The sequence below is a fragment of the Chiloscyllium punctatum genome, chromosome 49 (assembly GCF_047496795.1).
Source record: "Chiloscyllium punctatum isolate Juve2018m chromosome 49, sChiPun1.3, whole genome shotgun sequence".
Taxonomy (NCBI): Eukaryota; Metazoa; Chordata; class Chondrichthyes; order Orectolobiformes; family Hemiscylliidae; genus Chiloscyllium; species Chiloscyllium punctatum.
The window spans coordinates 13,393,218-13,415,305 of record NC_092787.1 but is presented as its reverse complement, the minus strand read 5'-3'; the positions used below and the strand labels follow the sequence as shown (position 1 = coordinate 13,415,305).

The following is a 22,088-nucleotide window of genomic DNA, read 5'->3' as shown; positions in this document are numbered from 1 at the left end:
CAGCCCCCAGAGCATGGAGGAAAAACATCCAGGTGAGTTTTTTTTAATAACACTCGAAGATAGCTTCCTGACAACATCACTGATACTAGCTTTCCTCACTAGCTTTAAACTCTACCTATTGTTTGTGATAGGATTTGAACACAGATTGTTCATTCTAGTCTCCTCAGTAGCTTCACCACCACAACATCATCTCCCCAAGAATAGGCAGCCAGCATAAGGCACTAATAACCGAAGAAGTATTTTAAATGTCGACACATTGAGACAAAGGTTTGTACAAGTCTTCATGACTGTGAAAGCATTTAGTTCCTGGCAGTAACCATTCACGAATAAGTTTTGTTCACTGTGGAGTAACCTAATGAAGAGTCTCTGGGCTTCAGCCTTTTATTTAAATTAAGGTGCTTAGTAATAGCACTGTGCTTGCACAAGAACTGCTGACTCTTAATTTTATTAAAGAGTCTGGACATCTTGCATTCCATTTAATGATTAAAATGCCTCGATTGTTCAGCTTTGTCTGGAATATGCATTCTCCCCAGGCCCCGGCTTCACAATGCCGTACCTTTGTCCACAGTGAATCGTTCTGACGTTATAGTCAGTTTATGCGTGACTTGCAAAATTGGCCACCATAACAAGTACAGGAAAGAGAAGAGGGGGTTTGGGGGATTTCTAAAACCTTGTTTTCCACACGTGTTACTTTGGGCAGCTGCATGTTGATTTCCTATTGCATTCCATGTGTTATGGACCAGACCAGACCCCCTCAAACCACCATAAGAAAGTAGCTCTGAGCCTAACTTTCCCCATTGTTTTAGCAGCTGTAAGGGGAATCCTCCAGGAGCACCGCAGCTGGTCAAACCACTGAGCTTTAAACAAAACAATTTATTTATATGCAAACAAAAGAAAACTGAATTTAAAATAACACAACTATTTAAAAATCTAATCGACACAAAAGCACAACTTAATAAAGAGCTGTTCCGATTTCCTGCAACATCCCATAACACCCCCTTGGCAAAAACAGGTCAAAGACAGGTTCTTACAGGAGAGAGATTACAGAGAGAGAGAGAGAGAGAGAGAGAGAGCCAGAAAACCCCTGTTGATGCAGAGAGCCCTTCTTCCCAGCTGCTTGTTTTGACTATCAGCTTCAAACAGACAGCTTTCTAACACCAAACCAGGCAAACCCTGAACTGGGAGAACTGGCCACTCCCCTCTCATTGTACAAATGTTTAAAAAATAACTTAAAAGCCTTCTCGAGTAGATATTTCCAGAATTATTGGAACCTCTGCCTTTACAACCCCCCTCAAAAAAAAGGCCAAGGACAATATAGCCTTATTAAAGGGGCACTTTGTCACACATGAAGCTCACTAAACTGCAATAGTTCTAACCTTCATCATTCTGACAACTCCCTTACACTGTGATCACTGAAACAAGGGAAAGCTCATAATAAGCAAATGGTAATGTACTGGGTTTCTATCTAATATATCCAACATGCCAAGGGATTGGATTCCGCTGGGAAACTTGGGAACATTTTGTTGCAATATCATAGAAACTGGATTCACTGCAAACCATTTCTGTGTCCACCAGGTTATAATTTAAAATTTTTCTCACTTAACAATGGCAGCGATGTTATGTGACTATCACATTTCTGTGAAGCACCAGTAAACAATACTAGGAGTAATCGTGACAATTAAATATTCATTGGTGCCATCAGGAAATACCATCTAGAATTTGCCAGCTGTAAAGACAAGTCAGTGTTCAAGAGGTTAAGGTTGAAAGACTGATTCACATTTCCTGAGCAATGTTGGTCCTGTCAGAGGCCAGTGCACTCTCTAGCAGCCCAAACAAGAATCAGAGACGTAGTAACCAATAGGTCGATGTGATCAGGCCTGAAAAAAAACTCATCCTGCTCTGTTTCTGCAGTAGAAAATGTTTCTTTCATTCCACGCTCAGAAGGCCAGGCAGCATCAATGAAGTCGAGTGAGTCACGCCAATATTCTGATGATCTAGAGTTGTGGTGTTGGACTCTGTGGAAAACCCAACAAAGCTGACTCCAAATGAAGTGCCTCAGAAATGGATGGGCAATAGCTCCAGGCCTGGAACCCTTCCAAAACGTCAGAGGATTTGGAGGATGCTCACTCACTTAAACTTAGTAATTACCCTGGAAACGTTAAGGGTTTAACAAGCTTACCTAACTCCTGGGTAACTGTTAAACCAAGCCCTGGACTCACCATTGGCCCCCATTGCTACAGACCCTAACACCCCTATTCCCCCAGGTGTGACATAGCCGTCTGATCAGAAACCAAATCCCCTCAACTCAACAACATGCTCTCCGCCCAGCACACTGGATCCAAAGTGAGCCCCCACCACCACTCTCCCCCTCCCCCCCTTCCCCCAATGCAATCCAACCTCTCCTACAGGGTCTGAACCCCACCCCACCTCTACCTGAAATGATATTTCCTCCCCCCCCACCAATCTGAAACTCCCACTCCTCCATCTACCATTCCCAGTGCCAGACCCTTGTTTACTCACCCCCACCCTCTCCCATCTTTCAAAGCTGAAAGGATCCCAGTCTGATCCTAGACTGCCCTCAGTCTTGACACTCTGACCTACCCTAAACATTCATTCGTTGACACCCTTGCACAACCTCACCTGCCTTGCACCCTATACCTCTTAACCTGCCCTCCCTCAATAGCCTTCAGAGTGCCCACTGGGCATCTTAACTGCAGAATGCAGCTCTGAGTGCTGTGAAAGGGGACATGGTTTTCACCCTCCTCACTGGGCAGAAATGTGTCCTGACCAAGTGCCAGTAACTCACTGAAATGCTAACCCAGGGGCTTCTCAGGTACCCTATCCAGAGAGACCCTGAAACCACTGCAGCCACTGGAAGAGAGTTGGAGACAGCCAGTGGAGAACTAGGATGGAGAACAGCAATGAACATCCGTACAAATATACAAGGTCGAGGCAGGAATAGTCTATTCGGCCCATTACACCTGCTCCATTGTACAACACCCTGATCTGATTCTGGTCTCAACTCTACTTTCCTGTCATCCAGAGACCCAGGCAATGTCCAGGGGATCTGGGTTCAAATCCTGCCACGGTAGACAGTGCAATTTCAGTCCAATAAAATCCTGGAATAAAGAGTCCAACAATGACCATGAATCTATTGTAGACATCTGTTCACTAATGTCCTTTCAGGAAGGAAACTGTCATCCTTACCTGGTCTGGCCTACATGTGACTCCAGACCTACAGCAATGTGATCGACTCTTTCCTGCCTCCTGGGCAATTAGGGATGGGCAATAAGTGCTGTCCGAGCGCATAACACCTCATCCCATGAATTAATTTTTAAAAATTGTGGAGGTCCTAAACTCTGGAATTCTATCGCGAAACCTTTTTGCCTCTCCACTTCTCTCTCGACCTTTCTCAACAATGGTTTGGAAATGCCGGTATTGGACTGGGGTATACAAAGGTAAAAATCACATTAGATTAGATTACTTACAGTGTGGAAACAGGCCCTTTGGCCCAACAAGTCCACACCGACCCGCAACCCACCCAGACCCATTCTCCTACATTTACCCCTTCACCTAACACTACGGGCAATTTAGCATGGCCAATTCACCTAACCTGCACATTTTTGGATTGTGGGAGGAAACCCATGTAGACACGGGGAGAATGTGCAAACTCCACACAGTCACTCGCCTGAGTCGGGAATTGAACCCTGGTCTCTGGTGCTGTGAGGCAGCAGTGCTAACCACTGTGCCACCATGCTGCCCATTTTACTAGTTTATAATTCAACAGGTTTATTTGGAAGCATTAGCTTTCAGAGTGCTGTTCTTTCAACCACCTGATGAAAGAGCAGCACTCCAAAAGCTATTGCTTCCAAATAAACCTGTTGGACCGTAACCTGGTGTTGTGTGATATTTAACTTTCTCAACAATCCACCACTTTGGACAACATGTTGGTCACCTGCTGTAATGTCACTGCTGGCCTGGTAGCAATCTTTCTGTGAAGCTGGCCAGGACACTTTATTGTACTAATGATACTACGTCAATGTTGATTAGTGTTGTATAATAAAGCGTGTACATTCCTTTCTTTAATCTTTTATCAAAATAAGTTACCTACTGTGACTCTGTCTTCTGAACAGCATTCAGAGATCAGCTTTCGTCATAAATGGAACTCTACAAGAAATGTAAACTGATTACAAAACGATCGACCTGTTACTTTGGCCGTCTGCAATACCTGATCTGAATGTCACTGAACAGAGGAAACATTGTGATCACATATTAGAAAAGATTAAAACATGACTCAAAGTGAAGGCAGAAATTCAATCTGTAAAACAGTTTGAGCGTTCTTGTTGTGATTTATTATAATCATCATCTACTTGATTGAATTGCTGTCTTTTAACTCCTTGCCAGCCACCTAGTATGCTGTATACAATCCAGGAGTACTGCGGCTCTCCAGTAAGAGTTCTGTTGAATCTTTTTTGATCACATAAACTATATTTACATATGAGGGCTTTGACTGTGCAGAGCCCATTGACTGCCAAAGGGCCTGTATTGCGCTGTAATGTTCTAAGTTAAGGAATGGGCAGATATCAGGCTTTTGATTACTTCTTTGGGGCCTGAAAGAGCATTTTGCTCCCCCAGTACGCCTCAAAAGCCATTTCAAGATGCATCTTGACACATTTTCCTGAGCAGAAAAACAGGGAGGGCCATGAGGAAGACTTTTACTGCACACAACTGTCAGTAATTTGGAACTCGTTATCTTTAAAGGTGGTGGAAGCAGAGACAATGAGTTATGTCAAAAGCAAATTGGACTTAAGGGAAATAAACTGGCAACATTTACTGGGGAAATGGGACTGATTGGATTGCCTTACAGACAGACAACAACGACTCAATGGGCTTAATGGCTTCCTTCAATGCAATACAGAGGAACCTCAATTATCTGCCATTCAATGAACCGAATTTCGGATTATCTCAACAAGACCACAGGGTCCTGATGCTTGGCTAACTATGTTATCCAGCATTCAATTATCCAGCATTCAATTAACCGAACAAAATCCTCCCCGCCTAGTCTTTTGGATAATCGAGGTTCCTCTGTACGGAGTCTGAGCATGTGACTGGATAGACTCAAGCCCCACCTCTATCAGATGTACTGTGCTCTGTAAGATTCTGGTCTGGGAGTCACAGATTGCCTCAAAAAAGAGGGATTGGTTATAAAGTCATTTTTAAAATATGTTCCGGGTTACATATGATATGCCAAAAAGACTGGAAAGACTTGCAACCCACAGCAGATAAGAACATTGGCCTGGTCGCAGATTGGACAAGTGCATGAATGAAGCAAATCCCCAAGGGAAGAGGTATCAGTCTCATTTATTCTCATCTTCTTCAGCTAACCAGAGTGTTAGGCCAGAGACAGCACTTCATCACCTCAAGAAATCTCATTTTTCTGAAGATATTATTCCTCTTGAAGTCCCTTCATACATCTTATTTCTGGTAGACATGCCCCCATGGTTAATTCATGGATCCATTAGCAAGGGACAGATATTTAAGGTACACACAACCTCTCGCTTCCTAAGTCCAGTGCCACAGCTCTCCACCTTGTTATCAACATTGTAAAGGAGTGAAACTCTTAAAGACATATGAAGTTGCAGAGATTTCCTACAATTGTATTCCCTGGGAATCTCCGTATATTCAAGCTCAGCATTCCAGACAGTCATGGCTGAACAATTTCCAGTAAGTTTCAAGTGTGTCCCAATTTTTTCTTTGAATTCACTCACGGGATGTGGGTGTTGCTAGCTGGTCGGCATTTATTATCCATCCTCAATTCCCCTTGAGGAATGGTGGTGAGCTGCCTTCTCGAAATGCTGCAGTCCACGTGCCCTTAGGAAGGAAATCCCAGGATTTTGACCCAGCGACAATGAGGAAACAGTGATGTATTTGCAAGTCAAGATGGTACATGGCTTGGAGAGGAACTTGAAGGTGGCAGTGTTCCCATGTATCTTCTGCCCTCGTCCTTCTAGATGGAAGTGGTCTTGGGTTTGGGAGGTGCTGTCTGAGGATCTTTGGAGAATTTCTGCAGTGCATCCTGTAGATAGTACACACTGCTGCTACTGAGCGTCGGTGGTGAAGGGAGTGGATGCTTGCGGATGCTATGCCAATCAAGTGATTGCTCTGTCCTGGATGGTGTCTGGCATCTTGCGTATTGTTGGGGGCTGCATCCATCCAGGCAAGTGGGGAGTATTCTATCACACTCCAGACTTGTGCCTTGTAGATGATGGACCAGCTTTGAGGAGTCGAGGTGACTTACTCATCACAGTATTTCTAGCCTCTGACCTGCTCTTGTCGCCACTGTGTTTATATGGTAAGTACACTTGGGTTTCTGGTTAATGGTAACCCCAAGGATGTTGATAGTAGGGATTAAGTGATGGTAACACCATTGAATGTGAAAGAGCGGTGGTTAGATTGTCTCTTATTGAAGATGGCCTGGCATTTATGTGGTGCATATGTTACTTGCCACTTGTCAGCCCAAGCCTGGATATTGTCCTGATCTTGTTACATTTGAACATGGATTGCTTCAGTATCTGAGGAGTAGAGGGGAATCCAAGTCTGAGAAGCAATTTGAATGGCTAAAGCTGAGGATTGAGGGAAAAGAAAAGCATTGAGGATGAGGTCAAAGGGTTGCAAAGCCATTCCTCCATCAGAGGCCCGGGCATGCCCTTTCCGAGACATACTAACTGCAGTGTGGGGCAGGTTGCCACCTTCTGGTGATATGATGCCTCACATTTGTGTGTGGTTCGCCCTGGCAGGCACCAACTTGGCATAAAGCCTGGGCTCGTGCCAGGAGGATTTTTGAACTATTGTTAGGCCAGAGAAGAAGGAAGACATTTTTTTTAACCCTGGACCCAACTGCATTATATTTGACCTGGGAATAATTGACCACAACAGTAAATATTTAAAACAGAAAACCTATTCATTTCTCTTACAGTATGTCTGCAGTAGTGAGTAGAGTTGATTGTCTCTTGATTATGTCTCTTGATTATGTTGCTTGATTAAACCTAAAAATATAAGCCAAAAGTGTTAATTTATCCTGGAGCAGTGTTTTGTTGAGGAATAAGACTGTGCTATTTTCTGGATCTGTACATTGAAAGAAGCAAAAATGGCCTTTAATAGAGTGATATGCCCTTCTTGTTGGATGTGGGAGTTTAGGGAGTTGAGGATTATATCTGCAATAAATGCCGTTGGCTGTGAATCCCATCAAATTGAATGGGTTGGTTGGAGAGACAGTTAGAGGCAATGAGGAATTGACAAGAGCAAGGGATTGTGATGGATGGCAGTTACAGGAAGGAAGAAAAGTCACAGATACAGTCACATAAAGGGGTTAACTCCAGGAAAGGTAAGAGAGGTAGGCTGGTAGTACAGGAGTCTTCCGTGGCTATCCCCATTTCAAACGAGTATGCTGTTTTGGAAAATGTAGGGGGTGATGTATTCTCAGGAGAATGTAGCACGAACAGCCAAGTTTCTGGTATCAAGACTGGCTCTAATGCAATGAGAGGTACATTGGGTTCCAAGAGATCGATTGTGTTAGGGGACTCTCTAGTCTGAGGCACAGACAGACATTTCTGTGGCCAGCAGCGAAAAATCAGAATGGTGTGTTGCCTGCCTGGTGCCAGGATCAAGGATGTCTCAGAGAGGGTGCAGAATGTTCTCAAGGGGAAGAGGGCCCAGCAGGAGGTCATTGTACACATTGGAACTAATGACATAGGAAGGGAAAGGGCTAAGATTCTGCAGGGTAAATGTAAAGAGTTAGGATGGAATTTAAAAAGGAGGTCTTCGAGAGTAGTAATATCTGGATTACTCCTGGTGCTATGAGCTAGTGAGGGCAGGAATAGGAGGATAGAGCAGATGAATGCATGGCTGAGGAGCTGGTGTATGGGAGAAGGATTCACCTTTTTGGATCACTGGAATCTCTTCTGGGGTAGAAGTGACGTGTACAAGAAGGATGGATTGCATCTGAATTGGAAGGGGACTAATATATTGGCAGGGAGATTTCAAGAGCTGCTCAGGAGGATTTAAACTAGTAAGGTGGGGGGGGGGATCGGGGGGTGGGGTGGGGGGGGGGGGCGGTGGGACCCAGGGAAATAGTGAGGAAAGAGATCAATCTGAGACTGCTACAGTTGAGAACAGAAGCAAGTCAAACAGTCAGGGCAGGCAGGGACAAAGCAGAGAACAAGGTAAGACGGATAAACTGCATTTATTTCAATGCAAGAGGCCCACAGGGAAGGCAGATGAACTCAGGGCGTGGTTAGGAACATGGGACTGGGATATCATAGCAATGACAGAAACATGGCTCAGGGATGGGCAGGACTAGCAGCTTAATGTTCCAGGATACAGATGCTACAGGAAGGACAGAAAGGGAGGCAAGAGAGGAAGGGGAGTGGCATTTTTTGATAAGGGATAGCATTACAGCTGTGCTGAGGGAGGATATTCCTGGAAATACATCCAGGGAAGTTATTTGGGTGGAACTGAGAAATAAGAAAGGGATGATCACCTTATTGGGATTGTGTCTAATAGTCAGCAGGAAATTGAGAAACAAATTTATCAGAGATCTCAGTTATCTGTAAGAATAATAAGGTGATTATGGGAGGGGATTTTAACTTACTAAACATAGACTAGAACTGCCAGAGTTTTAAGGGTTTAGATGGAGAGGAATTTCTTAAGTGTGTACAAGAAAATTTTCTGATTCAGTATGTGGACGTAAGTCAAGGTGCAAAACTTGACTTACTCTTGGGAAATAAGGCAGGGCAGGTGACTGAGGTGTCAGTGGGGGAGCACTTTGGGGCCAGCAACTATAATTCTATTCATTTTAAAGTAGGGGTGGAAAAGGATAGACCAGATCTAAAAGTTGAAGTTCTAAATTGGAGGAAGGTCAATTTTGATGGTGTTAGGCAAAGACTTTCAAAAGTTGATTGGGGCAGATGTTCACAGGTAAAGGGACGGCTGGAAAATGGGAAGCCTTCAGAAATGAGATAATGAGAGTCCAGAGACAGTATATTCCTGTCAGGGTGAAAGGAAAGGCTGGTAGGTATAGGGAATGCTGGATGACTAGAGAAATTGAGGGTTTGATTAAGAAAAAGAAGGAAGCACATGTCAGGTATAGACAGGATAGATCGAGTGAATCCTTAGAAAAGTATAAAGGCAGTAGGAGTATACTTAAGAGGGAAATCAGGAGGGCAAAACGGGGACATGAGATAGCTTTGGCAAATAGAATTAAGGAGAATCCAAAGGGTTCTTACAAATACATTAAGGACAAAAGGGTAACTAGGGAGAGAATAGTTAGGGCGGCCTTTGTGTGGAGCCACAGGAAATGGGGGAAATACTATGGAAAAGGACATGGAAGATATAGAATGTAGGGAAATAGATGGTTTCAACTTGCAAAATATACAGCTTGCATATTACAGAGGAGGAAGTGCTGGATGTCTTGAAATACGTAAAAGTGAATAAATCCCCCGGATCTGATCAGGTGTACCCTCGAACTCTGTGGGAAGCTAGGGAAGTGACTGCTGGACCCCTTGCTGAGATATTTGTGTCATTGATAGTCACAGTGAGATGTTGGAAGACTGGAGGTTGGCTAACGTGGTGCCACTGTTTAAGAAAGGGCGGTAAGGACAAGCCAGGGAACTAGAGATTAGTGAGCCTGACGTCAGTGGTGGGCAAGTTGTTGGAGGGAATCCTGAGGGACAGGATGTACATGTATTTGGAAAGGCAAGGACTGATTAGGGATAGTCAACATGGCTTTATGCATGGGAAATCATGTCTCATAAACTTGATTGAGTTTTTTGAGGAAGTAACAAAGAGGATTGATGAGCGCAGAGTGGTAGATGTGATCTTCAGTAAGGCGTTCAACAAGGTTCCCCATGGGAGACTGGTTAGCAAGATTAGATCTCATGGAATACAAGGAAAACTAGCCATTTGGATACAGAACTGGCTCAAAGGTAGAAGACAGAGGGTGGTGGTGGAGGGTTGCTTTTCAGACTGGAGGCCTGTGACCAGTGGAGTGCCACAAGGGTCGGAGCTGGGTCCACTGCTTTTCATCATTTATATAAATGATTTGGATGTGAGCATAAGAGGTACAGTTAGTAAGTTTGCAGATGACACCAAAATTGGAGGTGTAGTGGACAGTGAAGAAGGTTACCTTGGATTACAATGGTTTCTTGATCAGATAGGCCAATGGGCTGAGAAGTGGCAGATGGAGTTTGATTTAGATAAATGCGAGGTGCTGCATTTTGGGAAAACAAATCTTTGCAGGACTTATACACTGAATGGTAGGGAGTGTTGCTGAACAAAAAGACCTTGGAGTGCAGGTTCATAGCTCCTTGAAAGTAGAGTCGCAGGTAGATAGGATAGTGAAGAAGGCATTTGGTATGCTTTCCTTTATTGGTCAAAGTATTGAGTACAGGAGTTGGGAGTCATGTTGCGGCTGTACAAGACATTGGTTAGGCCACTGTTGGAATACTGCGTGCAACTCTGGTCTCCTTCCTATTGGAAAGATGTTGTGAAACTTGAAAGGGTTCAGAAAAGATTTACAACATGTTGCCAGGGTTAGGGGATTTGAGCTATAGGGAGAGGCTGAACAGGCTGGGGCTGTTTTTCCCTGGAGGGTCAGAGGCTGAGGAGTGACCTTATAGAGGTTTATAAAACCATGAGGGGCATGGATAGGGTAAATAGACAAATCTTTTCCCTGGGGTGGAGGAGTCCAGAACTAGAGGGCATAGGTTTAGGGTGAGAGGGAAAAGATATAAAAGAGACCTAAGGGGCAATTCTTTCACTCAGAGGGAGGTATGTGTATGGAATGAGCTGCCAGAGGAAGTAATGGAGGCTGGTTTGATTGCAACATTTAAAAGACATTTGGATGATTATATGAACAGGGTGGGTTTAGAGGGATATGGGCCCAAGTGGTGGCAAATGGGACTAGATTGGGTTGGGATATCTGGCCGGCATGGACGGGTTGGACCGAAGGGTCTGTTTCCGTGCTGTGCATCTCTTGACTCTGCAATCAGCACCCCCAGGACAGTTCATCAAAAAGTGTAAGGTAAAAATCAAAATCTAAGTTTTGATTTGAGCAGCGCTGAGGAGACCATGTGCTTGTTTCTGGTTCTGTTAGTGACTGGCCCTTGCTACACTGAATGTAAAAGAGCAGCAACAGCAGCTTCACACACCGTGTTTACTAAATTCAAAAATCAATTTCCCTGACATTTTAACATGGCATTTGAATCTATGGGCTTGTAGCGTTCGCTTAGCTCAGGCTCGCTCTCAGCAGTATGCAGGAGATGCATTTGTGCGACAATTGCTTGTAACATTTACGATGGGATCCTCGATTGGTTTGACGACCTCAGAATAACCCCAGTAAAAAATGGCTGCAAACATGCCATCTGGGGTTTGAATGTCTCGCTGTTCTGGATAAGAGTCAAAAGTAATATTACAAGCTTGTTACAGACTCTCTATGAATGGGCTGGTATTCTGCACTGTTACCTAAATGGCATTAACAGCAACTTGTGGAAGTACAGGCCTCCACCAATATATGGTAAAGATAAAGTTGCTGGAATCCTATTGAGCCATAGGGCTACTTTCTATTAAAGAGAGAGATAACTGGTGATTGTTTAACCTGAGTGTTACCACCCCTCAGGTGAGGGGGGGATGTTGAGTGGCGAGTCCTTCATCTAACCGCAGCTGGTACAGGAATTGAAGCCACACTGTTCGCATCATGCTGCATCGCAAAGCAGCTGTCCAGCCAACTGAGCTAGCCATCTCTCCCTTTTACATAGGAAGGGAATAAGTCATTAACCTCCTCATGCCTATCACCCTAGTCATTTAGATTGTGACTAATCTATAGCTTCACTTCATTTACCAGCTTCTGCTTTTCCTCAATGAAAGTATATTGGAGGCCTCACATCCCAACAATCGGCTCATCGAATCAAGGAACATGTTCCTACAGTTGTCCATGCTAGGCTGCCTCCAAACCATACTTGACCAATCCACCCTTGTGGAATGCAAACATCTACTGTTAGATGTCATTCAGTAGTTGGGCTGCACTTACTGACCAAACAGAGTGTGCTAACAGCTACAGTATCACCCAATTTAGAATAATTAATCATAAACTGATCGTGAAAACCTGTACTCTGAAGACAGAAACAGTGTGCTCGAGCCTTGTGGCTTTTTGGAAGAATCTAGCAGCTTGTGGAGATGATAATTCCTGTCACTTTCTTTATGGCAATGCCACTGCCTTTCAGAGTCAACTTGCTGACTCATCCTTGGTGGGAGAAATTGTTGCACTTGTGCCATTTTATGCATTTGTCCTGATGAGCACAATTTCATCCTTCAAGACTCAATATAATTCTGGTGAAACTTCACTTGATTACCTCCAGATCCAGTGTATCTTTCCTGAGATGCGGTGATCAGAAATGAATCTTGCACTCCAGATGAGGTCTCACCAATGCTCAGTACAATATGTCACATCTCACTTTTCCATTGAAAACTCCCTTGAGGTAAAGACTGGCAGTCTGTTTAGCTTTTTGACGTTTTGTACCAAAGCTTTGTGGAATCTGTTCATCTGGGCAGTAAAGTCCCTTTGGCCATCTGTAATTGCTCACTTTTAAGAAGCAATTCTAATTTGCTTCTCAAAAATCTCACAGGGTGACCTCCAGCTTCCATAAGTGAGCCTACTCTAGACTCATAGTGACCTGGTATCTGAGAATGGCCTTTCACCCATCCTCCTGCCAAGGTTACACTGAAGGACTTCATTGTTCCTCGAACTAATCGGGTTCCTCATCTCTACTCCATCTGTATCTTGAGAACTTGGCATTTTCCATTTTAAGATTAACTTTGCATCAAGCTCATTGGCAATGGAGTAAAAATATTTTACGATCTGGTGAATTGCCTTGATCTGTGCTATTGAACATCTTGTATGGGTTTCCCTCACTAATGGAAATCTCAACATCCCATTTCTCTTTTATATGAGCCCCAAGAAATGACCAGGCAAAGGGGTTTCTGTGGCTTAATGTAAAAAACCATTTATTCAAACAGATTGTGAACCTGCTAATGATCCCCTCCTCACATGTTGGTTTCATTAACATTCAATCTCAGGTGTTAACACTGGTGCTTAGCTCAGCTGGAGGTCAGCCGGTTTGTGAGATGGAGTGATGCCAACATTGCGTTCGATTCTCATACTGGCTGACGTTACCTTGAGGCTCTGGCTTCTCAACCTCACCTGAAGCACAGTGACCCTCAGCTTAAACTTGTAACTAGTTGTCTTTCTCTCTCTCTCTCTAACGGTCCTCAGGGACTATGGTGGCCTCCATGTTGAGTTTTATGAAATTCCAGACTGAAAAGTTAAATAGAAGTGTTGCTGTGGAAGGTACATATTTGCAATTTGAGTTAGTAGGTGAGGTCATACAGATGAACGAAAACTACCCAATTCTTCCTATAGCCCCAGCCCGATTAAAGGAAATATCAGAATTCTAAACCAATTGGATCACCTCATGTGACAACAAGGTGAAATAGTGGGGACATTAGTCAAGATGCTTGTTGGTTTTAATATTTAGTTGACTCAATAGTAGCTTGTTGGCATAAAAGATGATAACAATCAGCATCAGATCAATCCTGCTTTCAAATGAACATCAAGGGTCCTTATCATTGTGACAAGAAGGAGATTTTTTTTCTTTTGCTGCTGTTGGAATGTACAAGAATAGTTTGTTTGGAAGTCAGTCCCCCCCAAAAAATGGAACTCACTTGTGTTTCTGACAAAACAGGGGATGGATCTTCAATCCCTGCAAGCAGGTGAGTTTGCAGTAGATTTAAATCTCATCTCTAATATGCCAAAAACATTCTGCCAATCCAAATATAATTTCAGACGTAGCATTGGTAAAGATGCTCCACTGTTATAATTCCATTAATCTGAGGCAACTCTGGTTCACAATGTTGACTGTGCATTAAACAAAATCAGATTTGCTGAGAATTTACTTTTCAGAGTGAACATTCAGTCACAGCTAACAATTACTGGGCAGAGAAAAGATTGATGTATCCCTCACTTACGTTGCCTCAGCAAAGAGGAGTCTGACCATTCACGTTTCTCCCCAGTTAGAGTAACACATTGCAGTAAGTGTAGGCCCAGAAGTAGGCCCAGTTGATTTTCCATTCATACTTGTACATTACAAACTGACTCCATCATAAAGTCATTCTGAAATATTTCTGTTTGGAGTTGTTTTGCTGTTATTGTCACAGCAACAGAACACCTACACCCTTCACCCCATGTAAGCATCTGCAAGCTCTTCACTTGTTTGAGTTTTTTCTTAATGAGGGTGACAAGTAGAATTATAGAACAGAGCTTTTACATTCCACTTATTATTATGAAAAACAATTATTTTGTGGTGATTTGACTCAAGTGATTGGATTAATTGAGATCAAACTAAATTAAAAACTGAAAGGGTTTAGTGGAAATGCAAAGTGGGGGGCAGGAGTGATACCGAGCTGTGATGGGGAGAGATCCTGTTCACACAATCCCTCTATCGATTAAAATCTGCTCATTCACAGCTGTAACTACAAGGTAAAGAAATCTGTCATTCCATGTTATGTAGCCTTACAATGTGTGCAGACACATGCTCACAAAGCACACACGCACATTGTGATCTCTACTGTCAGTTCCTGTGGGGGTGATATTTCACACAAGTTAGAGGTGTTTTTGACTCCTTCTTGGGGAAAATACCATCCTGTGCTCAGTACCAATTGAGTGACTGCACCCACATGGCATGGATCAGAGATACTCAACATTGGCAAATGCAAGTAGGACTGTAAGACACAGAATTTATAACAAAAGATTACAGTGTCATGAAACTGAAATGATATATTGAACAAACCTGGATTGTTAAGTCTTTCATCTTTTAGAATGGATTGCAAGTTTTGGTTCATTAATATGCAAATCCCTGAACTTCTTTTAAATCACATTCTCGAGGTAACTTAAGGTTTTATAACAAAAGGTGGCATCTCAGCTCAGACGATGTATTAAAGATGTGAAGGCAGCATCTGTCTGTATCCCAATCTTGAATCAGACTGGTTCTATTTCCAAAGTGGAATTTACAAAATATTACATGGACTGACTGCCTGCAGATTATGCATCTTTTGAGCAAAATAGAACGTATCTGTAAATATAATTCTGCAAAAACAAATTCACCCCGTAGACTTATATGTATGTGTGCGCGCATGCATGAGAGGGAGAGAGAGTGAGTGTATGTGCGTGTGCGCGCACACACAGACACAAGTCTACGGGGTGAATTTGTTTTTGCAGAATTATATTTACAGATACATTCTATTTTGCTCAAAAGATGCACAATCTGCAGGCAGTCAATCCATGTAATATTTTGTAAATTCCCACTTTGGAAATAGAACCAGTCTGACTCAAGATTGGGATACAGACAGACGCTGCCTTCACACCCTTAATACATCGTCTGAGCTGAGATGCCACCTTTTGTTATAAAACTTTAAGTTATCTCGGGAAGGTGACTTAAACGAAGTTCAGGGATTTGCATATTAATGAACCGAAACTTGCGACCCATGCTCAGAGATGAAAGACTTAACAATCCAGGTTTGTTCAATATATCATTTCAGTTTCATGACACTGTAATCTTTTGTTATAAAGTCTGTGTCTTATGATCTTATACTCCACAACCACTTGATGAAGGAACATTGTTCTAAAAGCTACTATATCTGAATAAACCTGTTGGACTATAAACCTGGTGTTGTGTGCTTTTTAACTTTGTCCACCCCAGTCCAACACCGGCACTTCCACGTCACGAATTCAAGTTTTTGTTACCTTTAGTCCTTAAACAACAGTGACTTTACAGAAAATACTGCAAACTCTTGGCAGGGTTGTGTCGTACATTTGGTATTTCTGTTGGCAGTGTGACAGGGATTGATAATGCTGCTCAGCTCTTGTTCAGAACAGCTAGGTTATCATGGATAGTCGTTGAGGTTAAGTATTTTGTACCTTTGTAGTTGCAGGTTAGAAATCTCAGTTGTTGAGCTTGCCAGGCAATGTCACTGAGTCACTTTCTGAGGGCCTTCATTCCTAATGCAGAGTCTCACTTGGTGGGAATGTGTATTGTGAAGTTTGGCTTGTCTGCTCCTATTATACCACATTCCACCAGATTTGCTGAATTTACACTTATGGATGGTGCCTCAGTTGAGAGATTACAGCCTGACACATTCACTATTGGCAGGCGATCTACCCCTGGTTGCTGAATCATAAAATAACTCTATCATCGTAACGATTCATAAAATAATCCCACACAATAGAAGTTCATGACTCCAATGACAATAAAAATTTTAAAAGGGGCTAGCAAAATTAAATTCTAGTTAACTGGGTATTATGCATGCACATCTTAATAAGGAGTAATGTTGAATATGAGTATTAATGGGCATCAGCGCAACACAGTGTAATTAAATACTCAGCCGCAGTGTGGTTAATAACACTCAGCCTGTGGATAATTGCAGACCTGTCCTGTCTCTGCGGAAATGAAGTGCTGGCTCCAACATGCCACCTTCTGGTTGATGTCGTTACCTAATGCTGATTATTTCTGAGCTGTTTGTGGCAGTGACGCTGAAACCTGTTCTGAGTGGGCACAATGCTTTCTCATGAATATTGGCAGTTGTTAATACTTACATTACCTTAAATTGCAATGTAGGTTATAGTCCAACAGCTTTATTTGGAAGCACTAGCTTTTGGAGCGTTGCTCCTTCATCGGGTGGTAGTCACACCCCAGTCCAACGCCAGCACCTCCAAATCTTGAGTTGCAATGTCACTGAAAAACATGATGACTAACTCTTTAAGGACTTCACACTTAAAAACTCACTGGCCATTAAGATCATCATGCATTTTAAGATTATGAATGTGATTATTATTGTTCAGAGTCTGTTTGATACACCCCCCTCGCCGGGTTGAACAACTTGCTGTAGCTAGACTTTTGTCTTTATTACTGAGTGTAAGAAGATATACATATCTCTGTCCGTACACTGACAGAATGATTGCTGAGATTCCAGATAGTGAATGTTTTGGATATATTCACAATATGGTACACAACGTACCTTCCATCAAGAATGAGGTTCATTTTCACAGAATTAAAAAGAAGCTATTTGGCTTGCAGTGCTGAGGGTCAGCTCCCTGAACAACATTGTAAATTACTTCCAGTTGCCTGGTGTTTTTCCAGAGTCTACAAATCATTTCATTATAAATATCTGTCCAATTCCCTTTTTAGATATTAATATTGTACCTATTTCCATCACCACTATAATCAGGAAATGGGTTATTTGGAGTATTCTGTTAATTTGACACAGAGGGTTTTATTAACATATATTAGTTTTTAAATAATCATTTTTAGTTAGTTATCATCACTAACAGTGACACCACATTAGAAGATAATCTATTTATTTGGTTATGACATTCTATAACAGTTAAGAGTCGAGATGGGGAGAAATGTCTTCACCCAGAGAGTGGGGAGCCTGGGGAATTCTCTGCAGCAGAAAACAGTTCAGGTCAAAACGTTTGAAGTTTTTAAGGAGTTAGAGTATTGTTCGTAGGGCTAAAAGGATCCAAGGCAATGAGGAAAAAGCAGCAACAGAGAACTGAGTGATTGAATGGTGGAACAGGTGAATAGCCTACTCCTTTTTTCTATGTTTCTATGTTTAATGCAGCAAAGTTGCAAAAATCTGTATGTTCAGAATATGAGTGCCTAGTATAAGAAGTTATCAATCTCACTGGATAACATTGGTAACAATGAAACAATTGGTAACAATTACCAGCCCCCTGTGCCTGATGGGTTGTTGCTAACACTATTGTTCTGGATTAGTGGTGCTGGAAAAGCACAGCAGTTCAGGCAGCATCCGAGGAGCAGTAAAATCGACGTTTCGGGCAAAAGCCCTTCATCAGGAATAGAGGCAGAGTGCCTGAAGGGTGGAGAGATAAATGAGAGGAGGGTGGGGGTGGGGAGAAAGTAGCATAGAGTACAATGGGTGAGTGGGGGAGGGGATGAAGGTGATAGGTCAGGGAGGAGGGTGGAGTGGATAGGTGGAAAAGAAGATAGGCAGGTAGGACAAGTCATGGGGACAGTGCTGAGCTGGAAGTTTGGAACTGGGGTGAGGTGGGGGAAGGGGAAATGAGGAAACTGTTGAAGTCCACATTGTTGCCCTGGGGTTGAAGTGTTCCGAGGCGGAAGATGAGGCGTTCTTCCTCCAGGCATCGGGTGATGAGGGGAGTAGCGGTAGAGGACGCCCAGGACCTTCATGTCCTCGGCAGAGTGGGAGGGGGAGTTGAAATGTTAACACTATTGTGTTTTATTTTAAGGTGAAATTCAGTGGAGACACATTTACAAGATTCCTCTCAGTAACCTCGTTGGAAGAAGCATTGAGCAGCCTCTGAAGTCACCTCTGGTTGCCAAGGTCGTTACTACGCCGACATCTAGTGGAATCGCAGCAATGCCTGTAGCTCACTCACTTTCACTTTCTCGCATGGAGATCAAAGAGATTGCATGCAGAACACGCAAAGAGTTGCTGGGTAAGGGTTGTTCCTGAATGACAAACTGTAGCTCCCCTGTGGTGCTCAAAGCCACTTGACAAGTCGGATTTGACACATTGAATTACCCAACTTGTTTTATCCGTACCTGGCACCTCCCCCAGATTTTGGAGCAGCTGTTAATTTGAGGAATTATAAAGAAGATGCAGTGCTGTTCAAAATCAGATTTCTGATAAGGTCAGGGTGCAGATTTGAAACGCAACAGAACAGAACACTGTAACTTATTGGTTACTTAACAAGGTTTATCTGAGCAGACCTTAGTACTGGTGTTTTAGCAGGGGCTGGAAGTTAGCCATTTTAGTTTTCACTTCAATTCTACTCAATTGAAACAAACACCCTGCTGGTGTCCTTGAAATTGATATTTAGCTTTTAAATCACATTTTCTTCCTCTTTCTCTTCTCTTTCTGTTTATGAATCTCTCACTCACTCTCTTTATCCCTTTAAGAGAGTCACTTTCTCTTCTCAATCACCTTTCCTTTCCCTTCTTCCCTCTCCTATCTCTCTATTCCCTCTCATTTCTCCATCTTCTCCTTCCCTTTGACTTTCTCTTCCTCTTGCACTCTCTGTTTGGGTGTGCTCCCCCCTCTTTGTCATCTTCTAATCTACCCTCTCTCTGTTGCTCTCCTTAATCTCCTATTTCATCACTCCTTCTTTCCTTCTCTCTCCCTTTTGTCACTGGCTTTCTTGGATGTGTGGCTCTCGCTATTTTGATTTTCTTTCCCCTTTTATTTCTTTTCACTATCCCTCCTCAACTTCTCACTCTCTCTCTCTAACTTGACCTCTGTCTTCTTTCTGGCTGTCTTTCCTCCATCTTGTCTCTCTATTTTGATACCACTCTTTCTTCTCTCTTGTTTTTCATCACTGTCCCTCCTCTCTCTGTCTCTATTTTGACGTCCCCCTTTTTTTCCTCCCCTCTCCCAGCTCTCTCCCCTATCCCTTTGCTTCAGTCTTGGTTAACCAAAGGACCAACCAGGATTCCTCCTTTTAAAAAGGGTGGTATAGTGGCTCAGTGGTTAGCACTGCTGCCCCACAGCATCAGGGGCCTGAGTTCGAATCCACTCTCAGTAATTGTCTGTGTGGGGTTTGTGCATTCTCCCCGTGTTTGCATGGGTTTCCTCCAGGTGCTCTGGTTTCCTTTCACAATCTAAAGATGCTAAATTGCCCATAGCGTCCAGTAAATTAGGAAGAGCAGCCATCGGGAATACAGGGTAGGGGTAAGATGCTCTTCGGAGGGTCGGTATGAACTCGATGGGCCGCATGGCCTATTTCCACACTGTACCGATTCTATGATAAACAGCATTGATTGCTGGGGAAGTGTTTTTTTTTCAATCCAAGTTTGGCCACAGTGCAGCCCTTGAAAGAGTAGGTTAGAAATTAGCCATAGTCTTAGCAAAGCAGACATCAGAGAGATCAAATAGCGAACCCTACAATTCCTTCTTTTCTCTCCGTGGTTAGCTGTACAAATTGATTAAAATAACTATAAATTGTAATATACTGCAAAGGAAGAATTAATTCAGCAGACCTTAACTGTGATTTTCAAATAAGCAGATTATTTCTCAAGATAGAAGGCTTTTTATTTTAGAGGAAAAAACTGAAGCCTAAAACTAAAGAAAATAGTTGGACTGACCCAAAACTTCTTTCTTCAGTGTGTACCTTTCGGAGGAACAGATGAGTTTAATTGGCCATCCACATGGTCTCTCAGCTGGAGTTTCAGCTCAGTCACTGTGCCTATGAAATTCATTCAAAATCAGTCCCTAATCAATGTATTTACCATTGCACAGTTTCCACTTTCAGTAACTGGTCTGCATCCAAATAAACTCTGAAAATTAAGCAACCCAAAGGCACAGTTTAGATTATTTTAAATTGTTTTAATTTGCTATGAGAATGACTACAGTACAGTTCGGAGCAAATGGTTCTGTATTGTTCTTACAACATATTTTTGAGATTTTAAAATCACAGGTGGGAGCGAGAGTGATAAAAAAAATGTGTGTTGCTCAGTACCAACAATTGTGAATGATTTTCAACTGTATTCACCAAACTGCATGCAATCACTGTTCTTAAATAGATCAAGGAATTCTGTTTTAATTTTTAAAAAACAGTTCAGTCACCTATTTGTTCCGATTCATAGACAATTTAACATTTAATGACTCACATTTAAACAGATCTTGAGAAAATAAACATTGGTCTCAAAGCGAATGTAATTTTGAGCCCGAAAAGGGTATTGGCACTCAGTTGAGTTTCATGGATGATACAGTGTTTGTGCAGTATGTCCTCACTTAAAGTCACTCTGCTGAAAGTTATTTCACTTTAAGGTCATTAATCAATGAATTGCAAACTATCCATTTAACATTACCAGTTTCACTCTAAGTGTTGTTGGTTCCAAATATTTTCTTTGTGGATTGCATTCTTAGAAGATCTCTTCTCCAGCCGCCTCCCAAACCCAGCATTTCCGTTTTAACCCTCAGACCACCCCTTACTCACAGACCATGCCCTTAACTCTCCCAAGCCTTGCCTTTGCCCCAGGTTTCAGCTGTCTCCCAGGCCTTGCTCCTCAGCTTTGCCTCTTCTCTGGGCCTCATAAGACAGCTTTGTTTTGCAGCATTGCTGTTCCTCCTTGAGCCTTGCCTCCTGCCTCCTGCTCTTATCTCTGGACCTTCCCCAGGCTGCAGGCTCCACTCCCGAATTCCCACTCATCTTGTCTTCTCTGCCTAGTCACAGACAGTGGTTAGTTATAGAGTCATAGAGATGTGCAGCACGGAAACAGACCTTTTAGTCCAACTCATCCATGCCAACCAGATATCCTAAATTAATCTAGTTCCTTCTGCCAGCACATGGCCCATAGCCCTCTAAACCCATCCTTTCCATGTACTCATCCAGATCCCTTTTAAATGTTGCAGTTGTACCTTGTACCAGCCTCCACCAGTTCCTCTGGCAGTTCATTCCATACACACACCATCCTCTGCATGGAAAGGTTGCCCCTTAGAACCCTTTTAAATATTTTTCCTCTCACCCTAAACCTAGGCTTTACAATTCTGGATTCCCCCACCCCAATGAAAATACCCTGTCTGTTTACCATATCAATGCCCCTCATGATTTTATGAGCTTCTATAAGGACTCTTCACCCACCAACGCTCCAGGGAAAACATCCTCAGCTGATTCAACCTCTCCCTATATCTCAAATCCTCCATCCCTGGCAACATCCTTGGAGATCTTTTCTGAACCCTTTTAGGTTTCACAACATCCTTCCGATAAGAGGGGTAATCCCAGGATTTCAACTGTCACCTGCACTGATCAACTTCTGCCACTGGATGTACAGAACCACATGGTTTGTTTATGTTTCATGACATTTTATGTGTATTTTTTACATTTAATTATATATTTTATTTTGCAAATTATTTCAGCTAAGAATGTACAGTTTTTACACAAAAATACAGTGCAATATTTCAACTTGTGCACTGTTACTTCATACAAGAAAACCTAA

The 22,088-nt window shown here is 42.7% G+C and overlaps 1 protein-coding gene across 9 annotated transcripts in view; it reads left to right on the top strand.

Annotated features, from left to right (window-relative positions):
* The window catches only part of garnl3 (GTPase activating Rap/RanGAP domain like 3), a 443,924-nt gene that overhangs the window by 403,970 nt on the left and 17,866 nt on the right, over positions 1–22,088 (top strand). For 8 of the 9 annotated variants that reach the window (XM_072565743.1, XM_072565740.1, XM_072565739.1 and 5 more), the window contains one exon: positions 18,380–18,589. In XM_072565743.1, coding sequence (XP_072421844.1) covers positions 18,380–18,589 — 210 coding nt within the window. Of the gene's footprint in view, positions 1–4,133; positions 4,229–18,379; positions 18,590–22,088 lie in introns of those variants that run through there. The other variant, XM_072565745.1, reaches the window with a different exon arrangement.